General features: G+C 37.8%; 1 protein-coding gene across 4 annotated transcripts in view; it reads right to left on the bottom strand.

Moving 5' to 3' along the window:
* The window catches only part of AFG2A (AFG2 AAA ATPase homolog A), a 364625-nt gene that overhangs the window by 232744 nt on the left and 113642 nt on the right, over nt 1-18239 (bottom strand). For 3 of the 4 annotated variants that reach the window (XM_058721440.1, XM_058721439.1, XM_058721441.1), the window contains exon 14: nt 1952-2078. The exons of the other annotated variant lie outside the window; for it this stretch is intronic. In XM_058721440.1, the coding sequence (XP_058577423.1) occupies nt 1952-2078 (127 nt within the window). The remainder of the gene's footprint in view (nt 1-1951; nt 2079-18239) is intronic. 4 annotated transcript variants of the gene reach the window in all.

Raw genomic sequence — 18239 nt, forward strand, 5'->3', positions numbered from 1 at the left:
ATACATACATACATACACACAAACACACAAGCATACATATAAGTACACATACAAATATACATACGTTTGTATATGAATAAATAGGTGTTGTGTAAAGCTGCTAAATTTGAGGTAATCTGTAATACAGCAAGAGAAAACTAAACAAGCACCAATCAGGCTGAGTTATACAGCTTGATTTAGAAGAACCCAGAGATCTGATATTTTTTGTCTGTATTTGAGAGAGAAAGGGGCAGAGGGAGAGAGAATTCCATGAGGGGCAGAGAGAGAGAGAGAAGTGGGGCTCACCTGGGGCTTGTGTTTTACCCAAAGTGGGGCACATGTTCACTCAAAGCAAGGCATGAGCCCACCCGATTTGGGACTCGAACTCACAAACGGTGTGAGATCATGACCTGAGCAAGTCAGATAGTTAACAACCGAGCCACCCAGGTGCCCAAACCCGGAGATGTTTATTGTAAGCCCAAAGTCCTGCTTTGAGAAATGTATCTAACATTGATGACATACATTATTAAGAAACCAAAGAAGGGCACTATTAGATTAGGCATTGTAGAGAAGGAAACCTAAGAAATTTTAGAGCTCATTAGCCATGGGGTAACCAGGAGAAAATGCCATAAAAATATAATGTATTCTTACCAGAAGGAAGATGTTTTTTCTGGATTTAGCACCTTTATTTGTGAAACCGAAAGGTAGGATTAGGTAATCTCTAAGGGCTCTTTCAGCCCTTTTTTTTTTTTTCTTTAATTTGAGAGAGAGAGAGAGAGAGAGAGAGAGAGAGAGAGAATGAATCTTCAGCAGGTTCCATGCTCAGCCCAACATGGGGCTCAACCCCACGATCCTGGGATCATGACCTAAGCCTAAATGAGGAGTTGGACATTCAACCAACTGAGCCACCTAGGTGCCCTCATTCAGCACTTTCTATTATGCTTGCTAAAATACAGTCCTATCTCTTTTTTTTATTTCATAGACATCAGAGATGTCTGAGCATGGAGACAGATCCTATAAATGCTCAGAAATCACTTATCTTCTTATAAAATACTGCATCAGAAAGGAAATAATTTATTAAGGCCCAAAGCTTTCTCACCTGTATTTGATCAACAGGTCTTTACTACATAGTAAAATACCTAACTGGATGAAAGCAAAACTTGCTTTCCACATAAAAGCTCCTTTTATATCTTCAAAAGTATCATTTTTTTCTAATTCCCATTTTTAAAACTGGAAGTCTGTGTATATGTACACAGGGAGGGAGGGACGAGCTCATAAGGTGATATATATGAAGCAATAATGTGAACAACAAAAAGAAAAATTGGTTCATGCTACAGGAGAAAATTTTTACACTCAATTTAAATCCTTACAAAAAATTTACACATTAAGTATAAATTAGGCATTTAAAATTTAGTGGATTCCCTTTATTAAACTAGACCTAGGGAGAATAAGTGGTAGCAATGGCTTGAAAGAGTCAGTTTTGCTGAGTTTAATGCCATTGCCTAATTTCTTAGAGAGATAAAATCCATGGTCATTTCTATTCTAATCACTCTGAAAGCAACTGCTAGGCCAAGAATTCTAGTAAGTTGTTGATAATAACTTGAGTCTAACTGATACTAAAAAGCCAGAAATTTACCTTAACATGAAGAAAAATGTTAAAAACTTCTCAACAATAAATCAGATGACAAACAAAAAAAAGAATTTCAGAACTTCAATTCTCTCTCTGAAAGTTTGATGCAACAATGATGGAGGGAAAATTCAAGGGGTTATAAAAGAATTTCATTAATATCAAATCATAAGCAATGAAAACATAAAAGCTTTCCTCTGTTCCCTTTATTTCCTTTAGTTTAAGATTTTCAGTATCCTCAAATTAAAAACTGATTACAAAGTAATCTGACAGAAAAAATAAAACTAACATAATCAAATGATCCAGTTCTTGTTTTCACAGCACTCACACTGCTTTCTTTCTTACCTTGTCTATCCTATCTGGGCGGTTAGTAGCGGCCAAAATTGTCACGTTCTTTAACTGTTCAATACCATCCATTTCCGTTAAGAGCTGAGCCAGAACACGGTCAGCTACATTCCCGGCACCTGAAGAACTGATTTTTAAAAATAAAGTTTTAAAACTCTTTACCTATCCCCAAGTACTTTATTACTTTTAAAAGACTGTATATTATATAATAAAAAGGTTAGGTCTGTTTGAAATTTAAAATGTTTGCTTCAGAATTCATTACTTGTTGAATTACCATATCAAAAAACTAACTATATTCAAATCATTTCTTTTCCTTCATCAACAACCACATTCATTTTTTTCTCCAATAACGAAATATAGAAGGTCTGGGAAGCAAGATATAAAATTTAAAACAGTTCATCAAATACACAGAAAATCATGTAATTTAATCAATATTTACATTTTATATGGCAAATATACTGATAGGAATTGGTAATAAAAAAAACTAAAATAAAAACCCATTCCTCACATGAAGTTTAAAGCCTATGTGAAACAAAAAACTCATACCCATAACAAATGGGGTATTTCTGATATATCCTGATATTTCAAAATATTAGTATTTTGGGGGAAGGATGTTAAGATGGCAGAGAAGTAGGGGAACTGGGATTTCCTCATCCCTAAAACACAGCAGTATCAAGGTCAGATCACTTGGAATACCAGGAAATCAATCTGCAGAGTGGCAGAAGGATCTCCACAGGTGGAGGGGGACAGCTTGGCAGGACGGAGGTGCATGTATGTGAATTAGGGCAGATAAAATGGCCTAGGCAGGGAAGGAGGGAACCCCTTCTGTGGAGAGACAAAAGGGAGAAAAAGCCGAAGGGGCTGTGGAATTGCTGTATTGAGTTAGCACAAGAGGAAACCTCTCAGAGCATGACTAGGGAACGAGAAACAGAGAGAGTGCTAGTTTCTATTTTGCAAACAGCATTAGGAACTGAAGCTCAGAGGTCTCAAAAGTGCATGACTTTCTTCTAACCTGAGCTGGTCCTATGTGTGTGCCTGTTGGGGAGGGAGCTGCCCCGGGGCACTGTAGCAATCTCAGGGACACACTAGGAGAGAACAGTCCCCTTCCTTGAGCACTATGGGAAGAGGGTTTATTGCCTCTTCAAGGAGAAATGACCCTGCAGGTGCCAGCCAAAGGCTTTTTATCAGCAAGGCTGAGGGGCACTACACCAGAATAGGGTCCAAAGGGTGCAGACCCCTTTAGACATTGGGTTTTGAATCCCAGCCAAGGGCCTAGAAAGTGCGGGAGACTGTGGAACAGGGTAGGCTGACCTGCGCTACTCTGTGAGGGCTGCATGAACAGCATGCTTTAAGACACCAGGTTCAGTGAGAGGAAAATGGGATGTCACCATTTTTCTCCCCAACACCAACATGTGGAGGTTCAGTGAGCAACACAGCAGCCCCCAATGGAGGCGAGACCTGCTTACACCAAACCCACCGCTCCGTGCCTGGCAACTGCTTATCTACTGGAGGAAAACTGACATTGAGACACCAGACGGCCGCTCCTCCAGACCAGCACAGCCACCGGTGCCAGCCACCAAGAGACAACTGTTTTTTGTTTTTGTCTGTTTGTCTGTCACTTTGTCTGTTTGTTGTTCTCTTTTTTCTTTCTACCCTTTTGTTTTCTTTTGGGATCAGGCTCATAGATTCTGATTTGTTTTTTTGGTCAATTCTTATTTTATATATATAATTTTTTTTTTCTGTTTTGTTTGCTTAATCAGGCATTTTTACCTTAATCTTTTCACACCTTTTCTCTTCTTTTTCTTTATTTTCCTTTCTCTCTCTCTGGATTAAACGTTATAGTTCATTTGATTCTCTGCTTCATCTTCTTTTCTCCCTTTGATTTTTCTCTTTATTTTTTTAAAATATCTTTTTTAATGTTTATTTATTTTTGAGACAGAGAGAGACAGAGCATGAACGGGGTAGGGTCAGAGAGAGAGACACACACAGAATTCGAAACAGGCTCCAGGCTCTGAGCTGTCAGCACAGAGCCCGACGTGGGACTCGAACTCACGGACCTTGAGATCATGACCTGAGCCGAAGTCAGATGCTTAACCGACTGAGCCACCTAGGCGCCCCTGATTTTTCTCTTTATATAGGATCATCTTCCCCCCACCTTTCCTTTATCCCAGTGTTACTTCAAGAAACAAATCAAAGCACACCAGGTTGAAGTCAAAACACTCTGCCACGACAAGCAAGGAGAAGCCTTGCAGAGGACTGACCAGTGGGATAGAGCAGCCAAAATGCAACAACAGCAGAGCTCATGCAACACATTCCAAAAACATTTCCTGAAGTGCCAATGTCTGGATAGTGTAGGACCCTTTTTTTAATATAGTAGTACTCACAGGTACAGGACACATAACAAGCTTTTAAAACACATAAAAGACAGGAATATAGCCAAAATGATTAAACAGAAGAATTCTCAAAAGAAATTCCAGGAAGGAATGACAGTCAGAGAACTGTTGGAAACAGATATAAACAATATATTATATGAAAAATATAGAATAACAGTCATAAGACTAATAGCTGAGCTTGAAAAAAGCATAGATGGCAGCAGAGAATCTATTGCTGCAGAGATCAAAGACATAAGAAACAGTCATGATGAATTAAGAAATACTATAAATGAGATGCAAAATAAACTAGATGCTGAGACAGTGACGGTAGAAGAAGCAGAGGAGAGAACATGTGAAATAGAAGATAAAATTATGGAAAATGAAGAAGCTGAAAAATAGACGGAAAGGAAATAACTAGATCATGAGGGGAGAATTAGAGAGCTAAATGATTCCATAAAATGAAACAATATCCAAATCATATGAGGTCCAGAAGAAGAAGAGCTGGAAACCAGGGAAGAAGGTTTATTCGAACAAATTATAGCTGAGAGCTTCACTAATCTGGAGAAGGAAGAAACAGGCATCTAACTCCAAGAGGTACAAAGAACTCCCTTCAAAATCAACAAAAGCAGGTCGATACCATGATATATCATAGTGAAACTGGCAAAATACAAAGATAAAAAGAATTTTCAAAGCAGCTAGGGATAAACGGGCCTTAATATACAAGGGTAGACATAAGGGTAGTAGACCTGTCCAATGAAACGTGGCAGGCCAGAAGGGAGAGGCAAGAAATATTCAATGTGCTGTATAGGAAAAATATGCAGCCAAGAATCCATTATCTAGCAAGGCTGTCGTTCAGAATAGAAGGAAAGATAAAGACGTTCCCAAACAAAAACTGAGAGTTCATGACCACTAAACCAGTCATGCAAGAGATCCTAAGAGGGACTCCTTGAGTGGAATGCTGCAAAGACTACAAAGGACCATAGACATCATCACAAGCACCAGACCTACTGATAACACAATGACAATAAATCTGTATCTTTCAATAATCACTCTGAATGTAAATGGACTAAATGACCCAATCAAAAGACACAGGGTATCAGAATGGATTAAAAACCAAGATCCATCTATATGCTGTCTACAGGAGACCCATTTTAGAGCTGAGGAAACCTGCAGATTGAAAGTTAGGGAATGGAGAAACATCTATCATGCTACTGGACATCAAAAGAAAGCTAGAGTAACCATATCTATATCAGACGAACTATATTTTAAAACAAAGACTGTAACAAGAGATGAAGAGGGCATTATATCATAATTAAAGGGTCTATCCATCAAGAAGACCTAACAACTGTAAATGTTTAAGCCCCCAACATGAAGGCACTCAAATGTATAAATCAATTAATCACAAAAATAAATAAATGTGTGGATAATAATACCGTGATTGTAGGGGACTTTAATACTCCACTTACAACAATGGACAGATCATCTAGGCAGAAAATCAATAAGGAAACAATGGCTCTGAATGATACACAGGACCACATGTATTTAACTGATATATTCAGAACTTTTCATAGAAAAGCAGCAGATCACACATTCTTCTCAAGTGCACATGAAACAATCTCCAATACAGATCACATACTGGGTCACAAAAGAGCGCTCAAGTATAAAAAGACTGAGATCATACCATGCATATTTTCAGATTACAACGCTATGAAGCTTGAAATCAACCACAAGAAAAAAATTGGAAAGTACCCAAATACATGGAGTTTAAAGAACATCCTATTAAAGAATAAATGGGTCAAACAGGAAATTAAAGAAGAAATTAAAGAATTATATGGAAGCAAATGAACACATGACAGCCTACACTCTTTGGGATGCAGAAAAGGCAGTCCTAAGAGGAAAATACATTTCAATCCAGGCCTATCTCAAGAAACAAGAAAAATCCCAAATACACAACCTAACCGCACATCTAAAGGAGCTAGAAGCAGGGCACCAAATAAACCCAAAGCCAGCAGAAGAAGAGAAATAATACAGATTAGAGCAGAAATAAACAATATAGAATATATATAGAATCCAACCACAAAATTCAGCAGGTATGCAGCGTGGAGAGGTGAACTTGGGGACAGAGATGCCACGTAGGGCAGGGAGCTGCTTTTTCAGGCAGAAAGAGGACAGAGATGCAGGGGGAGAATATGGGAAAAGCACCCCTCCCCAAAAGCAGCTGGAGAGAAAGTGAAAAATTGGAAACAGCCACAGGGACTGAAGTAAAAAGGGAGAAAGGAGAGGATTTAAATTCCATTCAGACTATAAACAGGGGGGAATGCAGAGTCTGAAACACCGCAGCTCGATACCTGGCGATGCTCTGGTGGGAAGGGCGAATCCCCAGGAGCAGAGTAGGGTCTGGGAGGTTCTCGCGCCACATGGGGAGAAGCAGTTGAACTGTTAGGAGAACATTTGGTAGAGGCTGTGAGGCCACCTGGGCCAAGCAGACCTCAGAGAATAGCCACCTTCGTTGGTGCTGGAACAAGGTCATTGGGGGTGAAGCCTGGTGCCAGATGTGTGTTGTGATTTTCCATAATCCCTGAGGCGCTGCTGCTACACTGTTTCATGAACTTTTTCTGGGGCGGGCTGGCACCTGGCTGCAGTCTCTGGGCATCAACAACAGCAAGATCCCACAAGCATTCCTGGGTGCAGCTGGCACCTGGCTATTGCTCGGTGAGACCCTCCGCAGAGGGGTGGAGCAGGTCAAAGCTGCAGTCCCTCAGAAGTGGGAGGCTGGGGAAGGCAGCCACATCTGAGACAACTCATTGGAAGGAGGTGCTGCCTAGGGCTTGGCTATGGACAGTGTGGAAGTGGGGAGTGGATGAAAGCTGAAGACGAAGGATGGGTGCATGATTGCTGATTGGGGAGAACAGAGTTCCGACACTAGAGACTGGGTAGCTGGGTAACGCCATTTTCACCGCTCTGGTGCATGCACGTATGCAACTACAATTGCCACCACAATCCACCTCAGTAGACTAGTAGCACCATCTAGTGGAGAACGGAGCCGTTACACTAAAACCCACCCAACTGAGCCAACCTCACTCTTCAAGAACACAAGTCTCACTGCTTGCTTAGTTGATGGAATATAAAGCGCTTCATAGTTTGACTTCTAGGGGAAAATGAAGTAATATCAGCTATATTTCAGTCTGTTAGCTGGTCAATCTATTCAATTTTCTTTCTTTCCTTTTTTCGTTTTTTTCTCTTTTGTTTCTTTTCTTTTTCTTGAATACAGAAAGAAAAAATTCATTTTTATTTTCAATTCTTATTAAAAATGTTTTTCTTTAATTTTTTTTCTAGTATATTTTTACTTTTGTGTTTTTTCAAATTCTATTTTATTTCCATCATTTCATTTTAGTCTACTTTAGTGTATTAATTTTTTCAAATTTTCAAAAGATTTCCTTTCTACCCCCCCCCCCTTTTTTTTCTAATCTATCAAGCCACTTTCAACACCCAGACCAAAATACACCTAAGATATAGCATCACTTATTCGATTTTGGGTGTGTGTGTGTTTAATTTTTTAATTTTAAATTTTTAAATTTTAATTTTTTCCACCTCATTAATTCCTTTTCTCCCTTCAAAATGACAAAACAAAGGAATTCACCTCAAAAGAAATAGCAGGAAGAAATGACACCCAGGGACTTAACCAACACAGATACAAGCAAGATGTCTGAACCACAATTTAGAATCATGGTAACAGGAATAATAGCTGGAGTCGAAAATAGATGAGAATCCCTTTCTGCGGAGATAAAAGAAGTAAAAGCTAGTCAGGATGAAATAAAAAAAAAACGCTATAACTGAAAAAATGCAATCACGAATGGATGCCATGACAGCAAGGATGGATGAGTCAGAACAGAGAATCAGCAAAATAGAGGACAAATTTATGGAGAATAACAAAGCAGAAAAAAAGAGGGAAATGAAGGCAAAAGAGCATGATTTAAGAATTAGAGAAATCAGTGACTCATTAAAAAGGAACAACATCAGAATCATAGGGGTCCCAGAAGGGGAAGAGGGAGAAATAGGGGTAGAAGGGTTCCGTGAGCAAATCATAGTGGAAAACTTTCCTAACCTGGGGAAAGACACAGCCATCAAAATCCAGGAAGCACAGAGAGCTCCCATTAGATTCAACAAAAACCAAACATCAACAAGGCATATCACAGTCAAATTCACAAAAAAACTCAGGCAAGGAGAGAATCATGAGAGCAGCAAGGGAAAAAAAAGTCCTTAACCTACAAGAGAAGACAGATCGGGTTTGCAGCAGACCTATCCAAAGAAACTTGACAGGGCAGAAAGGAGTGGCAAGATACATTCAATGTGCTGAATCAGAAAAATATGCAGCCAAGAATTCTTTATCCAGCAAGGCTGTCATTCAAAATAGAAGGAGAGATAGAAAGTTTCCCAAACAAAAATTAAAGGAATTTGTTACCACTAAACCAGCCCTGCAAGAAACTTTAAGGGGGACCCTCTTAGGGGAGAAAAGATGAAAAAATACATACATACATACATACATACATACATACATACATACAAAAAGCAACAAAGATTAGAAAGGACCAGAGAACACCACCAGAAACTCCAACTCTACAAGCAATATAATGGCAATAAATTCATATCATTCAGTACTCACTCTAAACATCAATGGATTCAATGCTCCAATCAAAAGACATAGGGTAACACAATGGATAAGAAAACAAGATCCATCTATATGCTGTTTACAAGAGACCCACTTTAGACCTAAAGACACCTTCAGATTGAAAGTAAGGGGATGGAGAACCATCTATCATGCTACTGGTCAACAAAAGAAAGCCAGAGTAACCTTACTTATATCAGACAATCTAGACTTTACAGACCGTATCAAGAGATGAAGGAGGGCATTATATCATAATGAAGGAGTCTATCCACCAAGAAGACCTAACAATTGTAAACATTTACACACCAAAAGTGGGAGCACCCAAATATATAAATCAATCATAAACATAAACTCATTGATAGTAATACCATAATAGTAGGAGACTTCAACACCCCACTCACAGCAATGGACAGATCATCTAATAAAAAAATCAACAAGGAAACAATGGCTTTGAATGACACACTGGGCCAGATGGACTAAACAGATATATTCAGAACATTTCATCTTAAAGCAGCAGAATATACATTCTTCTCTAGTGCACATGGAACGTTCTCCAGAATAGACCACATACTGGGACACAAATCAGCCGTAAGTAAGTACAAAAAGATTAAGATCATACCGTGCATATTTTTGGACCACAACGCTATGAAACTTGAAATCAACCATAAGAAAAAATTTGGAAAGGTAACAAATACTTGGAGACTGAAGAACATCCTACTAAAGAATGAATGAGCCAACCAAGAAGTTAAAGAGGAAATTAAAAAGTATATGGAAGCCAATGAAAATGATAACACCACAACCCAAAACCTCTGGGACACAGCGAAGACGGTCATAAGAGGAAAGTATATAGCAATGCAGGCCTTCCTAAAGAAGGAAGAAACATCTCAGATACACAACCTAACCTTACACCTTAAAGAGATGGAAAAAGAACAGCAAATAAAACCCAAAACCAGCAGAAGACAGGAAATAATAAAGATCAGAGCAGAAATCAATACTATTGAAACCAAAAAAACAGTAGAACAGATGAATGAAACCAGAAGCTGGTTCTTTGAAAGAATTAAGAAAACTGATAAAGCACTAGCCAGTTTGATCAAAAAGAAAAAGTAAAGGACCCAAGTAAATAAAATCAAGAATGAAAGAGGAGAGATCACAACCAACACAGTAGAAATACAAAGAATAATAAGAAAATATTATGAGCAATTATATGCCAATAAAATGGGCAATCCGGAAGAAATGGACAAATGCCTAGAAACATATACACTATGTTTAGTGTACTAAACACTTTCTGTTCTAGAAACAGAAAGAAACAGAAAATTTGAACAGACCCATAACCAGTAAAGAAATCGAATTAGTAATCAAAAATCTCCCCAAAAAACAAGAATCCAGGGCCAGATGGAAGATTTAAGGAAGAGTTAACACCTATTCTCTTGCAGCTGCTCCAAAAAATGCAAAACATGCACCCCCATGTTTATAGCAGCACTATCAACAATAGCCAAAGTATGGAAAGAGCCCAAACATCCATCGATGGATGACTGGATAAAGAAGAGGTGGCATATATACACAATGGAGTACTACTTGGCAATCAAAAAGAATGAAATCTTGCCATTTGCAACTATGTGGATGAAACTGGAGGGTATTAAGCTAAGCAAAATTAGTCAGAGAAAGACAAAAATCATATGACTTCACTCACATGAGGACTTTAAGAGACAAAACAGATGAACATAAGGGAAGGGAAACAAAAATAATATAAAAACAGGGAGGGGAACAAAACATAAGAGACTCTTAAATATGGAGAACAAACAGAGGGTTACTGGAGGGGTTGTGGTAGGGAGGATGGGCTAAATGGGTAAGAGGCATTAAGGAATCTCCTGAAATCATTGTTGCACTGTTGCACTACCTAATTTGGGTGTAAATTTTAAAAAAATTTAAAAAAAGAAATTAAACTAGAAACCAATAGCAGAACATTTGGAAACTTACAAAATACATGGAAATAAAAAAGTCACACTTCTAAAAACTATGTGGATTGAAGAAGAAATCTGAACAGAAATAAATTTTAAATAAAAATAAAAATACAACTAATCAAAATTTGTGGGATGTAATAAAAGTAGTACTTAAAGAGAAACTTAATAGTATTGAATGCATCTTTTAAAAAAGAAGAAAGCTCTAAAATCAATAATCTAAGCATCTATACTTTAGGAACTAAAAAAAGAAAAGCAAATTAAATCCAAAGTAAACACAAGAAAAAAAATAGAAAAATTAGATCAAAAATAAAATTGATAACAGGAAGTCAATAAATAATATCAACAAAAGCAAAAGCTCATTCTTTGAAAACATCAATAAAAATAAGCTTATAGCCAGGATTACTAAGAAAAAGAAGAGAAGACCCAAATTACTAATATCAGAAATGAAAGAAGGGATATCACTACAGATCCTATGGACCTTAAAAGTTATTTAATAGTAGATTTACAGTTGACCCTTAAACAGGGGTTTGAACTGCACAGGTCCACTTATATGCATATTTCTTTTTGATACATTAGTACCTCAAATGTACATTCTCTTATGATTTTTTTGTCTACCTTACATTATTGTAAGAATAGAGTATATAATACATATAATAGACAAAATACGTATTGATGAACTGTTTCTGTTCTCAGTAAGGCTTTTGGTTAACAGTAGGCTATTAGTATTTAAGTTTTTGGGGAGTCAAAGTTATATGTAGATTTTGAACTGCATGGGGGTCAATACCCTTAACCCCCGTACTGTTAAAAAAAATCAACTAAATTATAAAATAGAATACAAGAAAGATTTTATGATCACATATTTGATAATTAAATGAAATGACAATCTGCCAAACCCACACAAGAAAAAAAAAAAAAGACAACCTGAGTAGGACTATATCAATTAAAGAAACTGAATCAAGAATTAATAAGCTTCCAGGTGCCTGGGTGGCTCACTCAGTTAAGTATCTGACTTTGGCGCAGGTCAGGATCTCCTGGTTCCTGAGTATTAATCCTGCTTTGGGATGTATGCTCTCAGCATAGAGCCTGCTTCAGATCCTGTCACCATCTCTGTCTCTCCTCCTGCTTGCATGCATGTGCACTAACTCTCTCCCCAAAATAAATAAACATTTAAAAAAAAAATGATCTTCCTAACAGAAAGCTTCAGACCCTGGAGGGTTTACAGTAAACACTAGCAATCATTCAAGGAAGAAATTTTAACAATTCTCTACAATTTCTACTGGAAGATAGAAGTAAAGGGAGTACTTATTAAATCATCCTATGAGACCACCATTATCCTAATGCTAAAACCAAAGACATTACAAGTAAATTACAGACCAATAACTCTATAAATATACAAAATACTAGCAAACTGAATTCAACAATGTATAATAATGTATGTATAATCCAATGATGTATAAAAAATTTGTACATTCTGATGAAGTGGGATTTATCCAGGTATACAATGTTGGCTCAACATTCAAAAATCAATGAATGTAATCTAACACATCAACAGGCTAAAAGAAAACAAAATCACATGATCATATCAATAGATGTAGAAAAAGCATTTGAGAAAATCCAGCACCCAATCTATGCATGATAAAAACTCTCAACAAAGTAGGTTTAGAGGGAACATATCTCAACATAATAAAAACTATATATGAAAAACACACAGCTAACATCATACTCAATGGTGAAAAACTAAGAGGTTTTCCTCGAGATCAGGAACAAGACAACAAAGTCCACTGTTGCCACTTTTATTCAACATGGTACTGGAAGCCCTATCCACAGCAATCACACAAGAAAAAGAAATAAAAAGCATCCCTATTGATAAGAATGAGGTTAAACTGTCACTATAATGATACTATACAAAGAAAACCCTAGAGACTCCATCAAAAACTATTAGAATAAATGAATTCAGTAAAATTGCAGGTTACAAAATTAATACACAGAAATGTGTTGGATTTCTATACACTAATAACAAAGTAACAGAAAGGGAAGGAAACAATGCCTTTTACAGTTGCACCAAAAAGAATAAAATACCTGGAAATAAACTTAACTAAGTGAAAGACCTGTACTCTGAAAACTACAAAACATTGATAAAAGAAACTGAAGATAACACAAATAGATATTTTATGCTCCAGGACTGGAAGAACACATAATGTTAAAATGTCCATACTACCTGAAGCAATCTACAGATTTAATGCAATTGCTATCAAAATACCAACAGCATTTTTCACAGAACTAGAAAATAATCCTAAAATTTGTGTGGAACTACACAAGATCCTAAATAGCCAAAAAACCTTAAGAACAAAGCTAGATGTATCACAATTCTAAGATTTCAAGATATACTACAAAGCTGTAGTAATCAAAACAACATGGTATTGGCAAAAAAAACAGACACATAGAACAAGAGAACAGAATAGAGAACCCAGAAATAAACTCTTTATATGGTCAAGTAATCTACGACAGAGGAAACAAGAATATACAACGGGCAAAAGACTGTCTCTTCAATAAATGTGCTGGGAAAACTGGATAGCAAAATGTGATAAAACGAAATGACCCCTTTCTTACACTATACACAAAAATAAACTCAAAATCGATTAATAATCTCAATGTGAGATCTAAAACTGTAAGACTCCTAGGGAAAGAAAAACACAGACAATAATTTTTAAAATTTTTTTTAATGTTTATTTTTGAGAGAGAGAGAAAGCATGAGTGGAGGATGGGCAGAGAGAGAGGGAGACAGAGGATCTGAAGTAGGCTCTCTACTGACAGCAGAGAGCCCAATGTGTGGCTCAAACTCACGAACCATGAGATCATGATCTGAGCTCAAGTCGGACGTTTAACTGACAAGCCACCCAGGCACCCCAAGACAGTAATTTCTTTGATATTGGCCATAGCAACATTTTTCTAGATATGTCTCCAAAGGCAAGTGAAATAAAAGCAAAAATAAACTACTGGCACCACATCAAAATAAAAAGATTTTGCACAGTGAAGGAAACTAACAACAAACCAAACGGCAATTGAATGGGAGTTGATATTTGCAAATGATACTGAACGAGAGAAGATATTTGTAAATGATAAGTAATGATACTTGTAAATGATAATATTTCCGATAAGTGTTAATATCCAAAATATATAAAGAACTCATAAAACTCAACACCAAAACCCCAAACTAATCTAGTTAAAATGGACATTTTTCCAAAGACATACAGATGGCCAGCAGATGTATGAAAAGATGCCCAACATCCCTAATGATCAGGGAAGTCCAAATCAAAACCACAATGAGATATCACCTTCCACCTGTGAGAATGGCTAAATCAAAAAAAGAAAGAAAAAGTATTGGCAACAATGTCAATAAAAAGGAACGCTTGCACGCACTGTGGATGAGAGTATAAATCGGTATAGCCACTGTGGAAAACAGTATAAAGCTCCTCAAAAAATTAAAAAAATAGAAATATCATATGCTCCAGTAATTCCACTGCTGGGCATTTATCTGAAGGAAATGAAAACACTAATTTGAAAATATGTATGCACCTCTATGTTTATTGTAGTGTTATTTACAACAACCAAGATATGGAAGCAACATGAGTGTCCAACAACAGATAAATGGATAAAGATGTGGTATAAATATGTATACACATGCACACTCACACACGTGAATGTTATGCAGCCATGAAAAAGGTGATATCTTACTATATGTGACAATATGGATGGACCCAGAGGGTAGCTTATGAAATGAAATAAGTCATAGAAAGACAAATACTGCGGCACCTGGGTGGCTCAGTCAGTTAAGCATCTGACTTCAGCTCAGGTCACGATCTGATAGTTTTTGGGTTTGAGCCCCACGTTGGGCTCTGTGTTGACAGCTCAGAGTCTGGAGCCTGCTTTTGATTCTGTGTCTTCCTCTCTCTCTCTCTCTGACAGCCCCCCTCATGTTCTCTCTCAAAAATGAATAAATGCTAAAAAAAATTTTTTTAAAAGACAAATACGATGTGATTTTACTTATATGTGGAACCTAAAAAACCAAAAAAAAACAAAACAAAAACAATAACAAAAAAATGAATAAACAAATAAAAAGCATAAACAGACCCAAAATACACAGAATCAACTGGTGGTTGCCAGAGAGGAGGCGGGGGCTGGAGGGGGGGGGGGTCAGGCAAAACAGGTGAAGGAAAATGGGTAAAAGAGAGTGGGCTTCTAGTTATGGAATGAATAAGTAATGGAAATAAAAGGCACAGCATAGGGAATACAATCTATGATTTTATAATAGCATTGTATAATGACAGATGGTAGCTACACTTGTGGTGAGTGGCATAACATACGAAACTTGTCAAATCATTATAGTGTACACCTGAAACTAATGTAACACTCTATGGCAAGTTTACTTCAATAAAGATATATATATGAAAATATCCAACACCCAGTCATGATACAGACATAGCTAATTAATAATAAAGAGAACTTCCTCAACATGATAAAAACAGTATCTACAAAAAACCTATAACATCATACATAATGGTGAAAAACAAGAAACTTTTCCACTAATATCAGGAACAAGGCAAAGATGTCCCTTCTCACCAGTCTTTTTCAACAGTGTACTAGAAGTCCCAGCTAGTCCAACAGGACAAGAAAAGGTAACAAATGGTATACAGATTGGGAAGGAATAAATAAAACTGTGTTTTCTTGCAGGTGAATAAAGCATCAACAAGAAAAATTTTCTCAACAAATACTGCTAGAACTGGACATCCACGTGCAAAAAAAAAAAAAAAAGGATCTAGACAGAAACCTTACACAACTCAGAAAAATTGACTCAAACTGGATCACAGATCTAAACACAAAATGCAAAACTATAAACTCCTAGATAGTAACAGAAGAGAAAATCCAAATGATCTTGGCTATGTTGATGACTTTTTAGATACAATACTAAAGGAATGATCCATGACAGAAATAATACCTGGACTTCACTAAAATTAAAAACACCTGCTCTTCAAAAGACACCAACAAAAGAATGAGGAAACAAGCCACAAGCTGAGAGAAAATATTTGCAGAAGACATGTCTCATAAAGGACTGATATCCAAAATATAAAAAGAACCCTTAAAACTCAAAAATAGGGGCGTGGGTGGCTAGGTCGGTTAAGCATCCAACTTCAGCTCAGGTCATCATCTCATGGTCCATGGTTTCGAGCCCCACATCAGGCTCTGTGTGGACAGTGCACAGTGGGCTTGGGATTCTCTCTCAAAATTATATCATATTCTACATATTCCATTTTCCTGCAAACAATATTCTGCATGTTTAAAATTCTAGCTACGTTGTCCAGCTGACCATAATACTTGGTAATTAAACATTTGAAGGGTCTATAAAAATCAGAGATTTCTTGGATTTCTTGCTTACCTTGTTGGGCTGCCTCAAAAACAATCACAACAAAATCTCTGATTCCCATAAATAAAAATTAAACTCCCCTGATTTGATAAACCATTTGCTGGCAGAATTATGAAAACTCAGTTTATATTCCATTTGCACAAGGCAGTTTATCTGTGCCTGACCTAATAACCTCAGGAAAATGGAGAGCTTCGATTTCTCAGACAAGATGTGAGGGGAAAACCTTCATAAATAATGATAAAAAATACCCACTGTTCATTGAGTATCTACCTCCCAGATACTGTGTTAATAACAAATGACACAAAGAGGCATCAACATGGTGGAGAAGTAGGGGGGCCCGGAGATCCCTTGTCCCTCAAGCACAGCAGTATTGAGGCCAGAAGACTTGGCCCAGGAATCCACACTACAGAGTGACAAACATCTCCAGGGGCCCAGAGGGACAGATTGGCAGGCCATAGGTCCATGACTGTGAATTGGGAGAGACAAAATGGGCGCCGTAGGCATGGAGGGGAGGGATACCCTTCTGTGGAGAGACAAAAGGAAGATAAAGAGAGGCTGTGGAAGTGTAAGATTGTATTTGGCCAGGACAAAAATCTCTCCAGACCACAGATCAGGGAACAAAAAAAAAAAAAAAAAAAAAAAGGAAAGAAAGAAACGGAGAAGGAGCCAATTTCTAACTTGCAAACAGTCTTAGGAGTAACGATCCAGGGTTGTGGAACTTCCTCCAGACCGAGGTCTGCTGTCCTATGCACATGCCTGGGGAGGAGGAGGGGCAGCCCCAAGCTCAGTAGTGAGCTCAGAGATACAGTGGGAGAGAGCAGTTCCCTCCCTTGAGTGCTGTGAAAAGAAGGTATATAGCTACTTCAAGGACAAAAGACCATGCAGGCTCCTGCCAGCCAGAGCCCTTTGTCAGCTGGATGGAGTGGCACTATTCCATAACCAGGGTGTGCAGAGCAGGATCCTTTAAGACAATGGGGTTTGAATCTCAGCAAAGCTCCTGGACAGCCAGGAGACTGTGGAGCTGGACAAACCAGCCAGATCACAGCCTCACAGTGCTGTGAGGACAGCCTGAACAGTGTGATTTAGGTCATCCAGTCCAGGGAGGAGAGACTGGGGTGTGGCCATTTTTCTCTCCATCACCAACACAGTAGGGCTCCAGGGAACAGGACAGTGGGTACCCACTGGAGGCAGACCCACTTATACCAAACCCTGCCCCTCCATGCCTGGTAACTGTGTTATCTACCAGAGCTAGACTGACACTGACCAAACAGAGGGCCCCTCCTCCACACCAGCACAACCACCCATTCCAAGGCACCATCAGATATTGGTCCAGCAGTTTTGCATTTTCTGATTTGATTCTTGGTCAATTCTTATTTTACATATATATTTTTTTCTTTCTTTTTTTGTTTTCTTCCTCTTATTTCTCCCCTTCTCTATTCTGGTTGTTGGTTTGGTTAAGCAGGTATATATTTTTTAATCTATTCTTTTTACACCTCTTCTGTATCTCCTTCTTTATTATCTTCCCTTTCTCTGGATTAAACCATATGTATAGTTTCTCTGATTCTCTAGCTGGTCAATTTTTACTTTTCTTTTCTTCTTCCCCACCCCTGTCATTTCTCTCTTCATATGGGATAAGGCTTCTTCCACCACCACCTTCCTTTTAAATTTTTTCCATGGTTACTTCAATGAACAAGTCAAAGCACACCTGGTGGAAGGTCCAAACCACAACTGCAAGTAAGGAGATAAAGCAACCAGAGTCATAACAACAGACAGTACCCAATACACTCCAAAAACACATCCTGAAGGGCCAGGCCCTAGACAATATATGACCCTTTCTTAATATAGTAGTGTTCGCAGGTGCAAAACA

Source organism: Neofelis nebulosa, chromosome 3 (assembly GCF_028018385.1).
Source record: "Neofelis nebulosa isolate mNeoNeb1 chromosome 3, mNeoNeb1.pri, whole genome shotgun sequence".
NCBI classification, from domain to species: Eukaryota; Metazoa; Chordata; class Mammalia; order Carnivora; family Felidae; genus Neofelis; species Neofelis nebulosa.